This window comes from Clupea harengus, chromosome 3 (assembly GCF_900700415.2).
Source record: "Clupea harengus chromosome 3, Ch_v2.0.2, whole genome shotgun sequence".
Lineage (NCBI taxonomy): Eukaryota > Metazoa > Chordata > Actinopteri > Clupeiformes > Clupeidae > Clupea > Clupea harengus.
In genome coordinates, this window is record NC_045154.1 from 11,281,281 (window position 1) to 11,302,762 (window position 21,482).

The 21,482-nt window shown below is 43.0% G+C and overlaps 2 protein-coding genes across 2 annotated transcripts in view; one reads left to right on the forward strand and one right to left on the reverse strand.

The window, feature by feature from the left end:
* Positions 1-9,626: 9,626 nt before the first annotated feature.
* On the forward strand, positions 9,627-20,033 carry snrkb (SNF related kinase b). The gene is made up of 6 exons (XM_012833076.3): positions 9,627-9,947; positions 12,907-13,597; positions 15,891-16,032; positions 16,186-16,404; positions 16,622-16,723; positions 16,931-20,033. Exons 2-6 carry the CDS (start codon positions 12,994-12,996, stop codon positions 17,949-17,951), a joined length of 2,088 nt encoding a protein of 695 aa, XP_012688530.2. The 5' UTR covers positions 9,627-9,947; positions 12,907-12,993; the 3' UTR covers positions 17,952-20,033.
* A 2-nt stretch (positions 20,034-20,035) lies between these two features.
* The window catches only part of ano10b (anoctamin 10b), a 9,292-nt gene continuing 7,845 nt past the window's right edge, over positions 20,036-21,482 (reverse strand). The window contains exon 13 of the mRNA XM_012833117.3: positions 20,036-21,482. This exon is cut by the window's right edge and continues 638 nt beyond it. The gene's annotated coding sequence lies outside the window, so the exon portion shown is untranslated.

Below are 21,482 nucleotides of genomic sequence, written 5' to 3' on the forward strand. Positions count from 1 at the left end.
AGGTGATCAGACAGGCGAAAATGCATTATGTTCAATGGCAGGGCCATGTGACACGTACGTTTAAAGTATTGTGGAGCATTCAGGGACGCAAATCTGAACTACTTCACACATTTTATTTAATGTTTGGAGTGTCCTGAACATATTCCACCCCCCTTTCATTGAGACACAATCTTTAGTTTTTTCAGCAAAGAGCGATACATGTCACATGGCCCTGCCATTGAAGATAATGCATTTTCGCCTGTCTGATCACCTATGTTTAAAGTATTGTGGAGCCTTCAGGGACGCAAATCTGAACTACTTCACACATTTTATTTAATGTTTGGAGTGTCCTGAACATATTCCACCCCCCTTTCATTGAGACACAATCTTTAGTTTTTTCAGCAAAGAGCGATACATGTCACATGCCCCTACCATTGACGATAATGCATTTTCGCCTGTCTGATCACCTATGTTTAAAGTATTGTGGAGCCTTCAGGGACGCAAATCTGAACTACTTCACACATTTTATTTAATGTTTGGAGTGTCCTGAACATATTCCACCCCCCTTTCATTGAGACACAATCTTTAGTTTTTTCAGCAAAGAGCGATACATGTCACATGGCCCTGCCATTGAAGATAATGCATTTTCGCCTGTCTGATCACCTATGTTTAAAGTATTGTGGAGCCTTCAGGGACGCAAATCTGAACTACTTCACACATTTTATTTAATGTTTGGAGTGTCCTGAACATATTCCACCCCCCTTTCATTGAGACACAATCTTTAGTTTTTTCAGCAAAGAGCGATACATGTCACATGGCCCTGCCATTGAAGATAATGCATTTTTGCCTGTCTGATCACCTATGTTTAAAGTATTGTGGAGCCTTCAGGGACGCAAATCTGAACTACTTCACACATTTTATTTAATGTTTGGAGTGTCCTGAACATATTCCACCCCCCTTTCATTGAGACACAATCTTTAGTTTTTTCAGCAAAGAGTGATACGTGTCACATGGCAATACCCTGGCATTGGAGATAATCCCTTTTCACCTGTGTGATCTGTGTGTCAAGTGTTTTTTCACAGTGAATGGCCAGAATAATGACTGCTAAACATATTTTACCCTTTCTTTACAGTTCTGAACAAGTTCAACCAACTTTAATGAAGGCATAATCCTTTTATCAGCATAATGGGGTGTGTTTTACTTTTTCTTAATACAATATTGTCTGTTTAGCCATTGTTCATTATATTAAAACAAGAAAACCATACTTTTGTAACATCAGTGAATCGTTTTTAACCCATTTTGATGTTACTATGAAATTAATATCTCTGATAGTTTAAGAAAACACGGGGCTAATAAGGGACTTTTATTTTGAAAAATCGTAACCGGAAGTCGCTCGAGCTCATTTGCCTATAGTTGCTCACTGAACGCTGCTGCAAATGAGCTCGAGCGACTTCCGGTTACGATTTTTCAAAATAAAAGTCCCGTATTAGCCCCGTGTTTTCTTAAACTATCAGAGATATTAATTTCATAGTAACATCAAAATGGGTTAAAAACGATTCACTGATGTTACAAAAGTATGGTTTTCTTGTTTTAATATAATGAACAATGACTAAACAGACAATATTGTATTAAGAAAAAGTAAAACACACCCCAATATGCTGATAAAAGGATTATGCCTTCATTAAAGTTGGTTGAACTTGTTCAGAACTGTAAAGAAAGGGTAAAATATGTTTAGCAGTCATTATTCTGGTCATTCACTGTGAAAAAACACTTGACACACAGATCACAGAGGTGAAAAGGGATTATCTCCAATGCCAGGGTATTGCCATGTGACACGTATCACACTTTGCTGATGAAACTAAAGATTGTGTCTCAATAAAAGTGGGGTGGAATATGTTCAGGACACTCCAAACATTAAATAAAATGTGTGAAGTAGTTGAGATTTACGTCCCTGAAGGCTCCACAATACTTTAAACATAGGTGATCAGACAGGCGAAAATGCATTATCTTCAATGGCAGGGCCATGTGACATGTATCGCTCTTTGCTGAAAAAACTAAAGATTGTGTCTCAATGAAAGGGGGGTGGAATATGTTCAGGACACTCCAAACATTAAATAAAATGTGTGAAGTAGTTGAGATTTACGTCCCTGAATGCTCCACAATACTTTAAACATAGGTGATCAGACAGGCGAAAATGCATTATGTTCAATGGCAGGGCCATGTGACACGTACGTTTAAAGTATTGTGGAGAACTCAGGGACGTAAATCTCAACTACTTCACACATTTTATTTAATGTTTGGAGTGTCCTGAACATATTCCACCCCCCTTTCATTGAGACACAATCTTCAGTTTTTTCAGCAAAGAGTGATACATGTCACATGGCCCTGCCATTGAAGATAATGCATTTTCGCCTGTCTGATCACCTATGTTTAAAGTATTGTGGAGCATTCAGGGACGTAAATCTCAACTACTTCACACATTTTATTTAATGTTTGGAGTGTCCTGAACATATTCCACCCCCCTTTCATTGAGACACAATCTTTAGTTTTTTCAGCAAAGAGTGATACATGTCACATGGCCCTGCCATTGAAGATAATGCATTTTCGCCTGTCTGATCACCTATGTTTAAAGTATTGTGGAGCATTCAGGGACGTAAATCTCAACTACTTCACACATTTTATTTAATGTTTGGAGTGTCCTGAACATATTCCACCCCCCTTTCATTGAGACACAATCTTTAGTTTTTTCAGCAAAGAGTGATACATGTCACATGGCCCTACCATTGAAGACAATGCATTATCGCCTGTCTGATCACCTATGTTTAGAGTATTGTGGAGCATTCAGGGACGTAAATCTCAACTACTTCACACATTTTATTTAATGTTTGGAGTGTCCTGAACATATTCCACCCCCCTTTCATTGAGACACAATCTTTAGTTTCATCAGCAAAGTTTGATACGTGTCACATGGCAATACCCTGGCATTGGAGATAATCCCTTTTCACCTGTGTGATCTGTGTGTCAAGTGTTTTTTCACAGTGAATGGCCAGATTAATTACTGCTAAACATTTTTTACCCTTTCTTTACAGTGTTCTGAACATGTTCAACCAACTTTATTGAAGACATAATCCTTTTATCAGCAGATTGTTGTGTGTTTTACTGTTTCTTACTACAATATTTGCAATGATGCCTGTTTAGTCAGTGTTCCCTATATTTAAACAAGAAAATCATACTTTTGTAACATCAGTGAATCGTTTTTAACCCATTTTGATGTTACTATGAAAGTAATATTAATTGTCAATTTTCAGCTACATCTTAGTCATTATCAAAGTATCCTGTACGCTTAAAATTAACTCACTATATCTTACCTTGTTTTAAAGCAAGTTAATATAATGCACAGTTAACAAAATACCATTATAAAGTCTGATCTAGCGAGTAGACAGATTAGGACTTTATAATGACAAATAGGCTACTATAACTTTCAAACACGCTTTTAACTATTTTCCCGATCATTAGGACAAATGGAACAATAAAACTCGTTGCATATAAAAGGTTTTTATATTACCCAGTCGATTAACAGGGTTGTTTGTTGTAAAAACCTTTCATTTGATACAACAAACTCATTTTACTTCCTCGTTTCGTTTTACTTCCTGGGGTTATTGTGGGTTATCGTTGCTAGCAGAACGGAACTATTAACTCATGACATCTCCACTTGTTAAGCGACTCAATATACTTCCGGATCACGTAACGTAACATCGAAAAGTTTTTTGATGACGTTATTACGTTGAGAACCACACTTGTTGTTTTCATCAGGACATTATAGATGCAGGCTAAAAGGGATTCTTAACCCTTCTTGATTATCCTCATTGTCGTCACAACAAACAAGGAGAAATGGACGAATGGAAAACGAATATGTAGGCACTTCGTCATCACTACAAATGAACATAAAAACCAAGAAAGCAAAAATGACTTTTGTCAACCGAATAGGCACAGTTTTGATTTATTGTAGTCTACACTGGAGGGCTTAAAACGATCTTCTATATGCTTCTATATCTGATCTAATCTCCTTTTGGAATGCAACCAATGAGGAGCTCACATCTTTATCAAGGTGAAATCTGGTTAAATTTCAAAGTAAATGGATCAGTATGTATTCTTTTGGCCCCTCTTTATTAATTTAATTAAAAAACAACAACAATGCCATGCAAGTATAATACATTGAAAAAGTCTGCAGTAAATATTAAGATATTTAGGTTCTAGTCATTGTGGTACAAACGTCTTTAGACTTTTTAGGCATAATTCTTCTTCTTGTTAATATTATTATTAGTATTAATAATAGTGGAAGCAGTGGTGGTGGTATTATTATTATTAATATTATTATTGTTGTTGTTGTTGTTGTTGTTATTATCAGTGTTTTCAGGGCAAGACTTTTCATCATGTTTTCAGAATAAAAAGATCAAACAATGATTCAGTGTTATCTATTATAACCATAAAATCCCTTTTATTAATAATATGTTGTTCTCCTGTACTGTTTTACTTGCCCTGCGATGTTCGCTGTGTGTCTGTTTGAACACAACCTTTCAAACATTTATATATTTAGAGACCTATTGAAATTACCAATAAGCCTACATCTATCACCTGACATTATCCATTCATGTTATGGTGGGCAACAGCTTCTTCATGACCCTGTGGGATGAATGTTTACTCTACCAGAGGAGAATTAATCTGAACAGGCCTGTCCTTTCTTGGCCTGTAATCCCTGAGACAAAAGTAGTTGCAGTGTTTCAACATGTCCACTAGATGTAGGTAGTAATATTTCTGTAATAACACTGTTCCCAAGGAAGGAGCCTTAACTGTAAAGGCAATGGTGTAATATCTTATTACCTCACCTCACACCTGAATGTCAGCTGTACAATCAAACTAAAGAAACTCCTCTTGAAGTTCCCAAATCCTGCTATGACCTGCTATGTGTATTTGCTATGTGTATTTCAGTCCTGCTATGTGTATCTGTATATTACCTGCTATGTGTATGTGTATATGACCTGCTATGTGTATGCGTATATAATGAATGTATCAATGTGTGTGTCTTTGAGTGAGATTCACATACATGTATACACAAACTCAGTCTCACTCGCAGTTGGATGACGTGCGTCAGAGTTCAGAGAATGCTGGAACTGAATAACTAGGACCCTCAGTGGGGACAGACATTAATCCCCTAAAAATATGGTTTGCCCTTTGAGGAGGGGGGCCAATTTACAGGGGGACAGTGCAGAGTACCATGCTAAAGGGCAAAATGCTGGTGCTGTATACCCATGCCATGTCTGTGTGTGTACGTGTATGTTCTATGAGTGTGGCGTGATGTTTATGTGTGTATGCAATTTGCGTACAATGTGCGCACAGGGGAGGGCCAGAAACGGAAGTAGTTCCCATGGTTACCAGTACATTCACTGTGGAGTGCGTCACTGGTTCCCGTGGGGATAGTCTGCTGTGGAGAGTCATAGACTACACTACCAGAACTACTAAGTTCAATACATGTAGGCCTACACACTCAGGACCAGGGGAGTGAGCACACACACACTCAAACATTCCTACCTCTAAACAACACACTCTCTGAGAACCTCTGAGACACCTGAGTGATGTATGTCATTAATATATTTTCCCCTCAAAACTGTCCATTACTTCCCTTACTCACACATTCTGGTTCTGATCTGGGAGGAGAACGTTTGCTTGTAATACTATGATTAGGGATGCTCCGATCTGATCGGCGCCGATCAATATCGGCCGATATTCCCATTATCGGTTTTGATCGGCGTCCTCAAAACGGCCGATCAAACATGGCCGATCAGATGACATAAAATCTGCGAGAACTAGCCTACTATCAGAGACGTTTCAATAAAACGTTCAGGCCGCCAATGGTAAGAAATGATTCTCGTGGTCGCCTCGCAACCTCAGGCTGAACCTTTATTAACCCCACTGTTTCACTTCATAACAGCAACAACATAAACTAAATGTATGACGTGGCTCCTTTTTCGTGACTTACATTTTTCTACTGTGCTTAGTTGTTTGTATTGGGATAGTGTGCTGCTCTAACTACATGTGGATAGTTTTTCGTGGTCTTACTTAGCCAGTTGGACGTAATATTTTAGACCAGCCAGAACAACGGACACGACCGGCATTATTTAATAAATGGAATGGTTGCCATGGCGCAGCTAGTGTGTTATAGCAGCTCTCCAGCTTAAAACAAAAATAATACAAAATTCTTCCTATTACCTTGTTGCTATTACACGTGAATTTCCCTAACAGGATTAATACAAGTGTATCTATCTATCTATCTATCTAAATCGATGTTGTTAGGAAAGGGATGACATTAACAAGCCACACTTTAATCTATCACTGTTTAATGTATTTGCATCAGACTTTACAAAACCGGTTTTTGAAAGTGTCAGCAATGAGCAAATCTGACGTGAAAAGATTTGTATTACAGACGGAAGTTTCCAAACGGTAACTTACACAAACCAGGGTTATGGCGAGGTGCGCGATGTGGAGCGAAATGGGAACCCCCCCCCCCCCCCCCCTGCGTAATATGCCAGTTGTCACTGTCGCATTTTAAATCCTCAAACTTGGAGTGCCATTCTCCACACACCTTGCTAACATAGCCCAGGAGTTTCCTAAAGCAGACCTGCCAACCTGCACGCATTTTGTGTACCAACCACGCAATTCCTAGTCAAAATACGCAGGTACGAAATGCCAGCTGAAACTACGCAAAAAAAAATCAATCAATACAAACCTATACTGTACATTTATTTAAACTACATCCCTCAGATTGGACAAGATGCTACGACCTTGTGCCTGTGGTTCTGTAAGTTACTGTACGTTGTATTGTACCTCAGCAATGCATTACGCCTCGGTGGATAATAAAGTAGCACTACCCTCCCTGACCCGCAATAATACTCACTCACTCAACATCCACTGATACTAGTGCTACTTTATTATCCACCGAGGCGTAATGCATTGCTGAGGTACAATGGGAAGTGGGGGAGTAATAATCAAGCACATACAGTAAATGTGACCGTAATGTTAGGATATAAAACGTTAAAACATGTGTTCGGTAACTTAACGAGATGATGCATTTCAAGGGGTATATCCTTCAGATAAATTTGTATAAAAAGTTAGCCGTAGTAGCTAGCATCCGATGTGATTCGCCTGGTTACGAGACGGCTACGGTGTGAAAAACTGATGGAGTAGGCTAATTTAGCTGCAGTAACGTTAACTCAAACGCCACGGAGACTGTTCTAACTTTGAATCGCTCTGTTGGGGCAAAGTGACCATTGCAAAGGTGTTTGACTACAGACTGCTAACGTAGCAAATAATTCCTACTATTGCAGCCAGTCAACCGACCAGCCTGGCAGGTATAAAATAATCATGACGATTTTCAGTATCGTTACCAAAAACAAGACCCAATACAGAGCAACCCTGAGCACTGACATGATAAGCGCTTTGGTGACAAGAAAGGTGGACTGTCTGTCACATGGAAGGCTTCAGTGATGCTCTGCTCAAAAAGGCCAAGTCGCCAAGCTATGAGGCAAAGCAGTCAAGAGCAAGTGCCACTGGAAGTAGATAGATGGATACTTTATTGGAGCTTTAAAATATATATATATATATATATATACTGTGAGATAGGCATTTATATATATATATATATATATATATATATATATATATATATATATATATATATTCTTTAGAAGTGCTAAATGATGCACAATGTAAAGATCTCTTTTCATTTATGGAATTCTTGTCAAGAAAATATGATTGTATTGTTTATTTCGCCGCTGATTTATAATGTTGAATAACTGGATGATATGGCGGTGAGTGGGGAATTGACCGTATGCAAAGCCCCTGCCAAACTGAAACTCCCCTGGTACTCAAAAACTTTCTTCAAGGTTGGCAGGTCTGCTAAAGGCACAGAGCTAGCACAAGGTAAATACTTTAAAAACATCAGTCAGATAAACAGACTCCACTTTTTCGAAAAGTCACAAAGTACTCTGAAACGGTCACGTTGGCATTGTATCAGGTGGGATATTGCTTGAGCAAAAAAGTAATATAGTGAGGGAAAGGTTGTGAAGTCTTGTGTACGTGATGTCGTTGCTATCCTCTTAACTGTTTATGTTGCAGTTAAGTTTGTATTATTATTTTTCCACAGGAAAGCTACTGTATAAGCTCCAAGTTCTCTTGAGAGCCTCTAGATAGTGGAATGTTGCACATGTGATTCTATTGCTGTGATTTTCATTTAAAGATGTATATTTTTATTATTATTTTAATATTTATTATTATTTACACATTTTATAGTAAGCGAGAGAGCTTCTACACTGGAATGTTGCACGTTCCCTGCAATAAAACAGATGGTTGTCAATTCATGATACTCTCTCGTCTCGTAATTTAAATACTTAAAATACAATACCTATGTTGTTAAGAATAATTAACTTCATAAATAATGCTACACAATAAATAGAAAGCTTCAATCGACACCGCGATCGGTGATCGGTATTATCGGATCGGCAGATACTGATTTCAGTCATCGGTGATCGGTGATCGGCACCAAAAAACCTGATCGGAGCATCTCTAACTATGATTGATGGCTTCGAGGGGGAATGCAAGGAATGTTTCCAGTGCTTGAAGACTAAAGACTTTCACTACTTTGTTATTTGTTGTTCCACATTTTGTCATCGATCTATATGGTAAGGTATGGAATGTTCGCAGCAGTTTTGGTTCAGTCTGACAAACAGAACAGACCAGTCTATTAAATTAGACCACCTCTCCTCCTCCACCCTGGACACAGACAGGCCACAGCGCTGTTTATGGCTCCAACACCATCATTTCGCAAAGTTCGCCGATGACACCGCGGTGGTAGGTCTGATCAGAGGTGACGGCAAGACGGCCTACAGGTATGGTGTTTGGCACCTGGGCAGGATGACAAACATCATCAAGGATGCCTCCCACTCTAACCATGGGCTTTTCACCCTCCTCCCATCCGGTAGGCGTTACAGGAGCCTCTGCTCTTGCGCCAGTAGGCTCAGGAAGAGCTTCTTTACTGAGGCTGTGACTGCTAAACTCCACACCACCATTCTAATAGCAACACTGCACACATTACTACACCGTTTACAGTACTTTAAAGAACAGACTGTACAGACTGAACCACCAACTGTTCAACTGTAATTATGTTGTTTATACTCTACATAATTAACCATATGTACATATGATGGTCATACTGTACATACAACCCTGCATTCGCACTCTATTCACTAACTCTGTCCACTTATCCACAGTTAAAGGATCACTTAGGCTGTAATACTGCTTACTTTTCCTGCACTTATCTGTAAATAATACTATATTTTTGCACTTTTGATTAGATGCTAACTTCATTCGCGTTGTACTCGTTCTCTGCACAATGGCAATAAAGTTGAATGTAATCTAATCTAATAAACCCTGTCATAAAAACACACTTGGCCAACTCTGTCGGTATGTAAAGACTGTCTTCACTTATTGTTTGTGTCCCTCCGCCTGCCTAATTATAACTGCATCCTGGCCACAGTTGCATAACGGACTTCATGTCGACTTGAGAAGACGCGGTTGTTCCCCCCCGCCCTCTCCCGGAGTGCGGGTGAGCTGGAATTCACTGACGTCAGTGGAGGAGCTCAGATGAACGCGAGAACATTGCGGACACGCGCTGCGAGCACACGAGCACAGCATCTCTGTCCCGTCCCAACGGACAGCTGCGGAAATTAAAGAACATTTCACTCGTGTCCGGCCAACACTCTATCCTGTGTGTCACAATTCAGAGCAGAGGACGAGGACCAGTGTTAAGACTGAAAGAGGTGATTTACAATATTTCGGAAACGAAAGAAAGGCAGAAATCGTAGTGTCCTGAAGGGCTCAGACCAGCGCAAGGACTCCGCATTATTTTACCGACGGTAAGTTAACCTCTTTTACTGTGACGCATAGCCTTGTTGTTGTTAGCATCGAATGTGTTATGAAATGGAGCAATAGACACCAAGTTAGTCGCTCGTCTTGCGACATTATTTGTTTTCGCGTGTTTTACGGAAATGCGTAATTCACACCTGAGAACTCGATACTGCAAGTGAAAGTGACGCTTGTTTAGATGCCGCGAGGTTTGCCATTCGGCACTTAGCAAAGCTTCAGATGGCCTGCATTTATACACATCAAGAGCGCGGATCAGCGTCCGGTGGCTTCTGGCAGTGACGCAGAAAGTTCACAGCGACGCTATGTTGGCATGAGATGCATGCCGAGGATTCTAAATCTACCAACACGACGCTCTCAACGAATAGCTTGTTGATATTAATATATTGGTTTGTATTTCAATGTGTGTGTTGGGAGTGGAGGTAGGAGGGAAATAAAGCTTTCAGAGCATTCAGATGAGAACTGACAGCTTTGGTGATGCAGGTAACGAACAGAGGGTTCCCACAGGCTGCTCATTAGTAGGGTGCAGCAGAACAAGCAAGCACTTTGTGTGTGTGTGTGTGTGTGTGTGCCTGGAGGAGGGTGCTATTTTGTTGTGCATGCTTGTCTGAGTGAGAGAGAGGGAGCGAGAGAGAGAGAGAGAGAGAGAGAGAGCACTGATAGATAGATGTGTATGTGTACACTAACATCATTTACCAACACAGAGAAGAAGTTATTTCCAGGCTTTGATACAGACAAGAACTTCTATACAAACTGGCTAGCCACCGTACATATGCCAAGACTCAACACAAAGACATTCTACATGGCCAAGATTTTAGATAATACTAACATGTGCTGCGGCTTTAAGGGCTAAGCATTGATGGCAACAAAAAAGCCTTCTTGCATGTGAGGGCCATGCCTGCCTCCACAGAGTCGAAGGTTGTCTGGATGGCAGTTGACCCTGGAACAGAACAGGCCCAGTGACAGTTGCTCTCTGGGTGAAGTGTCTATCTAAGGGGTTTGTTGTGCCATATGTGATAGTACAGGCTGGTCCTGGTCATGGCGTTGGAAATAAGGTCACGTAAATGGGAGGTTGGGATTGTAAGTGCTGTAAATGAGATTTTGGTTGTGGGTTAGCTCTATACGCTATTGAGCCTGTAACCCTAGAATAGGGATGGTGCAGTAATGCTGTGTGTGTGTGTGTGTGTGTGTGTGTGTGTGTGTGTGTGGGTGTGTGTGTGTGTGTGTGTGAGAGAGAGAGAGAGAGAGAAAGAGAAAGAGAATATACGTGCATTTTAGTGTGCATATATACTTCATATACTGTAGATCAATGCTGTTAAACCACAAGTACACTACCCCCCCTCCTCTGTGCAGTTCTCTAACAGCTGAGTGACCTCAGCTTCATGAATACTACATGAATGGAGCTAAAGGAGATGAGATCATCTCAGTTCAGGAGCCCACCACCCCACTCCACCCGCTGCTTCTCTGTTCCCCACTCTGTCCTCTCCCTCTTTACCTCTTTTCTCTCTGTCAGTCTCTCCATCTCTGTCCTCTCTGCCTCTTTTTCTCTTTTCTCCCTCATTGTCTTTTTCTGTTTCAACCCCTCCCTCCCCGGAAGACACCGAATGAATCATCTTCTCTATTCACACTCCTTGTGTGATGCATGTCACACAGCAAGGCTCACAATAATACAATATGTGTTAAGGGAGGTGTGTGTGTGTGACAGAGAGAGAAAATTAGAAAGCTATGTAACTATGCAGAGGACTCACCACCATAGAGTTGCCATTCTGAAGTCACACTGTTGAAACAGTAAACATAAGTCTCCATGGAAAATTCTCATACTGCCCTCAAGCCCACATCCTGAATGTAATTTATATCAACCAGTGTGTGTATGTGTTTGTGTGTGTTTCTATGTATGTGTGTATGTGTTGCATAATGATTCTTGTGAGAGGCATATCAGTAGGAAACGTGTGTGTGTGTGTGTGTGTGTGTGTGTGTGTGTGTGTGTGTGTGTGTGTGTTTGTGTGATTGTGTGTCCTTGTTCCAGTTTGAAATGTGAGCTTAGGGAACTAGAGGTAGAGGTTAGAAGTCAGGAAGGCCGTCTCATTTCCTGTACACTGGAACGCCCTCTTGTGTCTCCTGTCCTGTCTTCTTCTCTGCTCTGCACTCCCCTCATCTCTCCTCTGTCCTTCATGCAGTCACAATCAGTCTATTAGACATTTAATGTGCTGACAATAGGTCTGATAATAGTAAACTGATCACAGGAAACACCCACAAAAACAGAGAGAGAATTTCAGCACACATTATTTGATATTTATTCACATTTATATACATGAATTGCCAAAGTACATTATATACATTTTACTGAATAAAATCTTGCATTGCTTTGAGGAAATCGAAGTAGGTGGGTAAAAATAGAAGTTAGAATCACCTTTATCCCTTTATACACCACACACACACACACACACACACACACACACACACACATACACACACACACACACATGCACAAACACACACACACTGATGAGACACCTGGCACAACGAGCCAGAAACAACCTTTTTTTCCCACAAATATCTCAAAAACGTTTTCTCTTCCCTTACAAAAAAAAGGCCATAGTGTTTTTGAAAGAATCCGGCATTTGGGTGATGGGTCACCAAAGTTACTGGAATGTGAATAACAACTCATTTAGAACTGTCATTCAGAACTCACTGAGGCGTATAACTAAAGCCTAACACTGCCAAGGCAGGTTCCAGTGAAGACCATAGAGAGGCAGGTTTCAGCGAAAACCACAGAGCAGCTCAGAATCCTTTGTAGAATCTTTTGGCTCCAGTGCCTACATGCCTAAACAGAGAATATGTCTCTTTTCCAGTCTCACACACTCCCAGTCTTTTACTCAAACTCACAGACACACACACACACACACACGTCTACTTACAGTGTTATAACTGCTACCCTGCTCTGTGTTACAGGACATGACATCACACTAGGGCTCTCCAGGTCACTTTCTTCTCCCTGGGAGAGCTGAAAGCTCCTTCCCCCCTCACACAGAGTCGGTCATGGCTGCCCTTGGCGCGCGAGATGGTAGTGCTGGCATCGGAGGAATTTACGAGCTCCTGGGCCGGACCCTGGGCCGCGGTCACTTCGCCGTAGTGCACCTGGCACGTCATATCCGAACTGGACAGCGGGTGGCGCTCAAGGAGATAGATAAGCGTCGAGTGGAAGGGGCAGAGCCTGAGGGTGCGGGACGTCTGCTTCAAGAAGTGAGCTGCATGAAGCTGTTGCGCCACCCAGGCGTGGTGCGCCTCTACGAGGTCATCGACACGCCGACCAAGCTGTACCTGGTGCTGGAGCTAGCCGAGGGAGGCGATCTTTACGACCTCATCATGCGTCACGAGAATGGCGTGGCCGAGGCGAATGCCAGGCCACTGTTCACCCAGGTGGTGCGCGCCATCTCGTACTGCCATCGCATGCACGTGGTCCACCGTGACCTGAAGCCGGAGAACCTGCTGCTCTTTCCACAGCAGGGGGCGCTAAAGCTCACTGACTTTGGGTTCAGCAAACGCTTCCACCCTGGGACCAAACTCACCACCAGCTGTGGATCGCTGGCATATTCAGCCCCAGAAGTGCTACTGGGAGAGGAGTACCATGCTCCCGCTGTCGGTGAGTTTGTGTGTTTATGTATTTGTGATGTAAGTGTGTTTGTGTGTGTTTGTGTGTGTGTATGTGTATGTGTATGTGTATGTGTATGTGCTTGTCTGAGTTTGAGCAGATGTGTATATGTGGATGTAGTAGAGAAATAAGAAATGAGTTGCCACTGCCTAGAAAGGTGGTGGATATGGTAGGATTCCCCTACACCCCCCCCCCCCCCTTCTCTTCTCTCTCTCTCTCACACACACACACACACACTCATGCCCAGACACAGTAACACTTCAGGCCTGTTCTCTGGTTGAGAGAACAGCACATCCTCTGTCTGCACCTCTCCTTCACCCTTCACACACGCGCATACACCCTCACACAAAGCTTCAGGCTTGTTCTTTGTTGTGTTCATGTGAACTACTGCCTGTGTCTGGAGCCAAAGGTGAAGATAGCATTCAGGATTATTTGTCGACATGTGTGTGTGTGTGTGTGTGTGTGTGTGTGTGTGTGTGTGTGTGTGTGTGTGAGAGAGTGTGAGTGGGAGAGGGACATAACGGGTAGAGAGGAGAGACTGTGTGTGGGTCCACATTATGTAAAGTCTTGTGATTGAGTGCTACTGTTTCAGTGAGAGACTCTCTGCACTCAAAATGGTGACACACATCAGGACGAGTCAGGAACTTCGGCTTACTTTTACACCGAATCTTCCATCAAAGCTTCTTTGTTTTATAAGTCTGTCTCATAATTTAAAAAGTATTTTAAAAAGTTAAAAATGAATAGCATCAATAATCTGTTGGGTAGCGTGATAAATGTACACAGGCCCTTCACTTGCCTCAGGTTTTCCATACATATAAATGTATACAAACGCAGAGATTCTATGACCACTGATCAACGGTATGATTATAACAAAAACTAAAAAATTGTTGGAACATTAGGATGAAAGAAGCTATTTGACGCGCTTGATTTGTGTTATGTGGTAGTAGGTCAGGTCTGTGGATGGATAATGGATACTATTCCACCCGCAGCTGTTGTGTACACAGTTAGCCTGTTGGTGAATCTAGGGAGCCCAAAATGCAGAGTTAAGCTCTCACACACGCATTCATACACACATGTGCACGCGCGCGCGCGCACACACACACACACACACACACACACATACACACACACACACACACATACACACACACAAACACAAACACACACACTCTAAGCTGCAGCTGATGTCAATTTAAGTGTATTGAACACAAAATGCTAAGTCTCAAACTGTATGCAGTAGAGAAGAACACAAGCGATCTTGATAATCTGTGGATTTACACTAAAGTCTGCACAAAATCAAGAGCTGTAGAGCCACCAAGCACAGAAGGTAATCACATGCCGACCCAGTTCTAGCAAGTGACAGAGGATTAACTGAGAACGTGAGAAACGTAACTCCAAGACTCTCTGAATAAATCTGGGGTTTAAATAACCTGCATGAAAGGAAATTGGTCAAAAAGTTTACTGAGAATACAGGTTAGCACCAGAGGTTGGCCCATATTTTAAATCCTGAGTACGTGATCAAATCATCCTATCTTGGGTTGAAATGGAGGTGATTGCGATCTACTAGAATCCATTGGGTATTTCGACTCACTATCGCCCTCTAGTGACAGTATTTGCCCATGGTGTACTCAGCCAGAAATGCTTTGTGTGCAATCAGGGCTCCTATGGGAACATATTAAGCGAAATTCTAAATGTTTTTTTTTTTTTGTTTTGCTTTGTTTTTTTCAGGCATGTATTTTCTTGTTTATTTAATTATTTGCTGTCAGTGTTGACTGACTACTGCGCATTTTGTATTCAGTGTGTAAATCAGTTGTGACACATACCTTGGATTGCAGTGTTGCCTTAAAATGGAGTTACGATATAACCATGTAACAGTGAACGAGTGTTAGAAGACAAGAAGAGAAATGCATGGCTCGGGTCTACCGAGTGTGTCTCCATCTACACTGCAGGGCTAAATCACCAAAATAGACACTTAGACCGAACTGAAGGGATGAACTGATATGAGGATGACACTAGTGGAATAATGGAGCCATTTATGTGAGAAGACCCCCGGCCCCCGGCTCACCATGGCCATGTTCTGTGCCCCATGCTTTGGAGCAAGGCATTCTGGGAAACAACAGAGATTTTGTCTCACTGTGTTCTTTTCGTGTACTCTGCTATTCTTGTGATTGTACATGCTGCTGTACTTGTTTCAACTTCTGATTTCTAATCATACTTCTGACCTCTTTCCTATGATTGTTTGTGTGTGTGTGTGTGTGTGTGTGTGTGTGTGTGTGTGTTACAGATATCTGGTCTTTAGGTGTAATTCTCTACATGCTGGTGTGTGGGCAGAGTCCATTCCAGGAGGCCAATGACAGCGAGACCCTCACCAGGATCATGGACTGCAGCTACACTGTCCCCTCGCACATCTCCGCTGACTGCAGAGAGTGAGTGGCAGAAACACACACACTGAAACAAACATTGAGAAACAGTCACATGTACACACACACACACACACCCATTTTGAATGTGACCAAAAGTAAATGCCACCCTCTCTTTTTTTCCCTTGGCCTCCTCCTCTCTCTCTCTTTCTCCCTCAGTCTGATCTCTCTCATGCTGCAGAGAGATGCTTCTAGCCGGGCGACCCTTGAGGAGATTGAGGGGCACCGCTGGCTGCAGGGCGTTGTTCTGCCTCCTCACAGCGCCATGGTAACGACCACAGCAGTGGCCCCGCTGATCCCTCACAGCCTCACGGCTTCAGAACACGAGCTGATCCTGCAGAGCATGAGACACATCGCCAGCACCACGGATATCACAGAGTAAGAACACACACACACACACACATATATATATATATATATACACGCACTCACACACACTATGAGATGTACTACAGTATGAGAATAAGTGAAGACATTAGATCTATGTCATTTTTAGAATTAAAAACAATGACAACCATTAATAACACATAATCTTATTCTCATTTACTGTATTGTTCTCTCTCTCTCCATCTTTCTCTCTGTCTCTGTCTCCCAGGGCTCTGGAAGCAGACCGATATGACCACGTCACAGCCACCTATTACCTCCTGGCCGAACGCATCCTCAGAGAGAGACATCAGGACACAGAAACACACACACGGTAAACATAAGCTCACACACAAGCACAGGTAACACACACACACACACACACAGAGAAAGTATAATCATGGCCCACATACACATATACATATACTGAGAACAAACACTATCTGTGTATGTAACTGTATGAGAACACACTGTATACACATTAATTGTATGCTATGAGTACATATCATGTGTGTGATCTATGTGTGTGTGTGTGTTTCAGGAGTGTGTGCGAGCCTCTGACTGTCATAATGCCTGATGACCCTGTGACTCTGCCTACTTCTTCCTGTCACCGCCATGGCGTATCTGAGTCCGGCGATCTCTTGACCCCGAGGGTTCCGTCATCGCAACATTGTCACAGTGACAACAGTGAGCTCAGCCAGTATGGCGCGGGACCACCTGCAGAACTCGCCATTCGTCCCGCCTCCCCCGATGCCCCTCAGCCAATCAAGAACGTGCATGCCCTGCAGCAGATTTGTGAGGAAGAGGAAGAGAACGAAGATGAGAACGACACACAGCATGCAGACACACAAGAGCTCCCGCAGACCCCCGCACGTCTGCTTTCTAACGCTCCTGCACTCCCCACGCATCAGCAACCTCCCCATGAAGGGCACACTCTCCCACACACACACCAGCAGCCCAGTGGCACAACAACAGATAAGAGAGGAGAGGATGTGGTGCAGCACTGTGACACACACACGGCTGATAACATGCCTGAAGCTGACAGTACACACACACACAAAGATGATGATTCACTCACACCTGAAACTGGCAGAGATCTGGCTCCGACACAGCAGCAGGGAGAGGCGGGGCTTCAGCGTGAGGCGCCGGGGGATCAGAAGGCTCAGACTGGCAGTGGAGGTCCAGAGCTGCTGGAGAGGAACAATAACACGCCCCTTCCACACAAGCCCCTCCCCTCGCCACGCCCCCCACTCAAGAACCATTGTGTGGAGGAGGGCCCGGACGCCGTGGAGACGGGCCGCACACCTGTGAGCCCAGAGGCTGAGAGGATGGAAGATGACGAGCTTCACGCTGACCGGTCGTCCAATCGGAAGCCCTGCGAGAGGCGGGAAAGTGGTAAGGAGGTGGGGCCGGAGCTGTGGGCTAAGGGGCGTGGCGTGAGGCTGCGTGAGCGCCTGTTGCAGTTCCCGCTGTGTGAGAAGGCCCTGTCACTCAACATCAACCCCGCCCCCAAAGAGAAGCTGCTGCCCTTCGCGCAGTACAACTGCTGCCACGTGCTGTGACACCCACACCCTAACTCTCCACAGCCACTCCAGATCGATCTGTATCTGACTCAGATCTTGCCCTGATCTGACGCGTATCTGAGACCCTCTCTCCTTTACCCGCTACAGCTGCTGCCCCCCCCCCAAAAAAAATAAAGCACCTCACTACTCTGAGCAGAGGCCCCACACTTCCTCAACTATTGTAGCAGGCTATTCTGTATATAAGCCCTGTACCTCCACTGCTACCCATACTTACCTGCAGTGTCCTATCAGTGAGATGTCCCACTATGCGCTGCTATGTACATATTACAGCAATATATCTGAGATGAAATGACTTGTACATAGTTGCATTGTGTATGTTTTATTTAAAAACAAGTGCATAATCCTGTCTTTATGGCTGGAAGCATGACAACGCCCAGCACTTGAAGTAGGCTACAGTATGAGTGTGATGATCCAGTATGGTGCATTTGTTTAAGAGTGTGCTGATAGCCTACTACAATGCAAGCTCAGAGTACTGCAGTGCGTGAGGAAGTGTGCTAATGCTGCTATTAGCTCAGAGTACTGCAGTGCGTGAGGAAGTGTGCTAATGCTGCTATTAGCTCAGAGTACGGCAGTGTGTGAGGAAGTGTGCTAATGCTGCTATTAGCTCAGAGTACGGCAGTGTGTGAGGAAGTGTGCTAATGCTGCTATTAGCTCAGAGTACTGCAGTGCGGGAGGAAGTGTGCTAATGCAGCTATTAGCTCAGAGTACTGCAGTGCGGGAGGAAGTGTGCTAATGCTGCTATTAGCTCAGAGCAGTGTGGTGAAGAGGTGAGCTAAAGCTTGCGCAGAACAGTGCGTTAAAGAGGAAGTGTTTCAGTGCTAAGGTAACTAGGAGCCGAGCATATAGATGTACCTGACTATTAGCAGTCTCACTGTGTCCAGACAGTGAGGTAAGCCTCTGATAAGGTGGGGGTGGGGCTTCACCTCAGTCTTCCAGTGTTCCATCTGCTACATTATTTTTTTTTTCTTACTGAAATGTATATACTTAAATGTTAACCCGTATGAGAAGGCTACTATAGAAGACACAGAGAGTTTCGTCAACATGTAAGATGATTCCTAACTGTAAAAATGACAAGATTTGTGAAATATGGAGTCTTACAGAAAACAAATACTGTAATAATGTAAATACTTTATTATTACCACGTGTTACTGGTATTTTTATACAGTGCTGTATGCTGTAGCTATCATTCACCCATATAGAGGACCAGTTAATACACCCAGCTGTGTATTGTTAATAGAGGTGCTGTCCAATGGGAAAGACTGACGGGTGCTCTGACTTAAGCTCTAGAACATTGTTGGTTCTAATGGTTCTGTGGATTCAGTGTTGGTACTGCCACATCGATGGCCACCAGGATGACATACTCTTAATGTGGTGAATTCTTACCAGAGAAGGATGAGCTATTGACCAGGTATTGGTATGAGGTATTGACCAGCAGATTTCTGTGTGTGTGTTTGAGTGTGTGTGTGTGAGAGAGAGAGGATTAGTGAGCTAGAGTGTATACATGTGTGAGAGAGAAAGAGAGAGGAAGACAGGCCCTAAGTCTGATGTGTGCTCATCAGCACTGACTGGCGGCTACAGTGGCATCACGCAGTTGAGCACTAATCCGTGTTTATATGAACATTCCCTCACATGAGTCATCGGTGTGACTCAACTGAGCGTCGTCCACCAACAACAAGCGGACGATAAGCTCAAAGGCACCGGCGTTTTCCCTCTTCACAATGCAACACCACAACATAAGCCTCCAGTGTTTTCCGGTTAGGGCTCGTGTAAGCTATCTCTCTGTGTTTAGTTTAGGGTTAGGTTTTAATGTGAGATCCCAGTCACCAGTCGGCACTGCTGCCCTCCTCAGAACCCACGATACACTACTGTATATGCTCCGTGGGTGTGTCTTTGTGTGTGTGTGTGTGTGTTCCCCTTTTCCTGTTCGCACTCGCTGATGTCGTGTCAGACTCCGAGTCCTCTGTCCTGCTGCTGCTCCTTTTGACACCCATCAAAAGCACACCTCTGTCTCAGAGACCATTTATTTTTATATTTGCCTATTAAAACATGAACAACAACAGACACAGGTGTACGAGTGTTTATTTGGCAATCGTTTGTGACAATGCTTTTAGGCACACATTGAAGCTTTGCTGTGCACGTGACTGTGTGTGTGTGTGTGTGTGTGTGTGTAACCCACAGTCTTACTGGTGTGTCTGTTTAGATGCATGTGATGGCTACTAGTAGGGCAGTTTTGATGGATATGAGTGTGACACACACACACACCTCCAAGGAGGTCAGGGAGAACAAGCAAAAAACAAACATAAAAGACAAAGCTGAACATTACCAATGTTATGGGGGCAGTTCTGTCACAATGAATCTGTAGACAAACCCTTTCTGCTTGACATTGAATTGGCCTCTCGAGAGGAGGAGGAATAGGTATTTCAGCCACAACTTTACTGTTGGGTGGCTACAACATCACATTATGTGCCAAATAAAATAACATCCCACATTAAAAAAAAATCCATGGGTAGAAATCTCGAACCCATTTTGAAATTTAGATTTCACCATTCCTGAATCAATTGAACTGGTTCCTGGTTTCTACTCAAAAGTGTGACACTTTTCACCCACGTTTTAAACTTTTTCAGGGTCAAAGGTGCAAGCTAAAGAACTATTGCACACAACATCTCTCAGGATACCTGAATAGTTGGATAACGCAGACGTGTAGGTGTTCCAGGATATGTGATGGTTTTGAGATTTATTTGGAAACACTTCAAGTAAGCACAGTGGAGTTCAATACATTCGGATGAAAAGTGGGTTTGCATTTTTTACAACACCCACGCCAATCCTTCATTACGAAATGTCCTTTGTTATGTCCTGCTCCAGGATTGTCTTGAGTGTATCAAAGCAAGATTAACTGTGACCTGATTAGACAGTATCTGCAGTTACCTCTACTTTCTTATCTTTATCCTGAGGGAAATGTTGCAACAGTAATGTTAAAACTTCATAAAAATCAGAATTTGGCAGATTAAAAAAATACTTCTTACTTTAAGAATATTTGGTTTCTTTTCAAGCTGTTGATTTGTATACATCTACATTTGCTCTTATGTATGAAGGGCTGTGTGGAAGGCAGCTCCTGTTTCACCCCTGAGAACAGCGCCAGAGAAGGACCCTATCAGGCTGCAAGCTAACACTTTGAAGGTGCAGACTGGGACCAGCTGGGTGAGGCTGTGCTAACTTCAGAGAAGATAATGGTGAAAGCTAGCACACATGATAAAGTGATTAAATAGCTTTAGATACTTAATGCTTCGTTAACACTAAACCTTTAGGAGGCTGAGCACTCCTGCAGACTGCTTCCAGATGTCTGTGTTGGCTGCATGACACGCCTCAAGCAGGCTGAGGCCAACCTTGAGCTGAACATGAGCACAAGCTCAATAGAGATCAATACTCTATACACTAGCTTCTTAGACCCAGAGTCTACATTGTCAGAACATGAGAGCTAAAGATGCAATTCACTCTGAAATTCAATCTAAG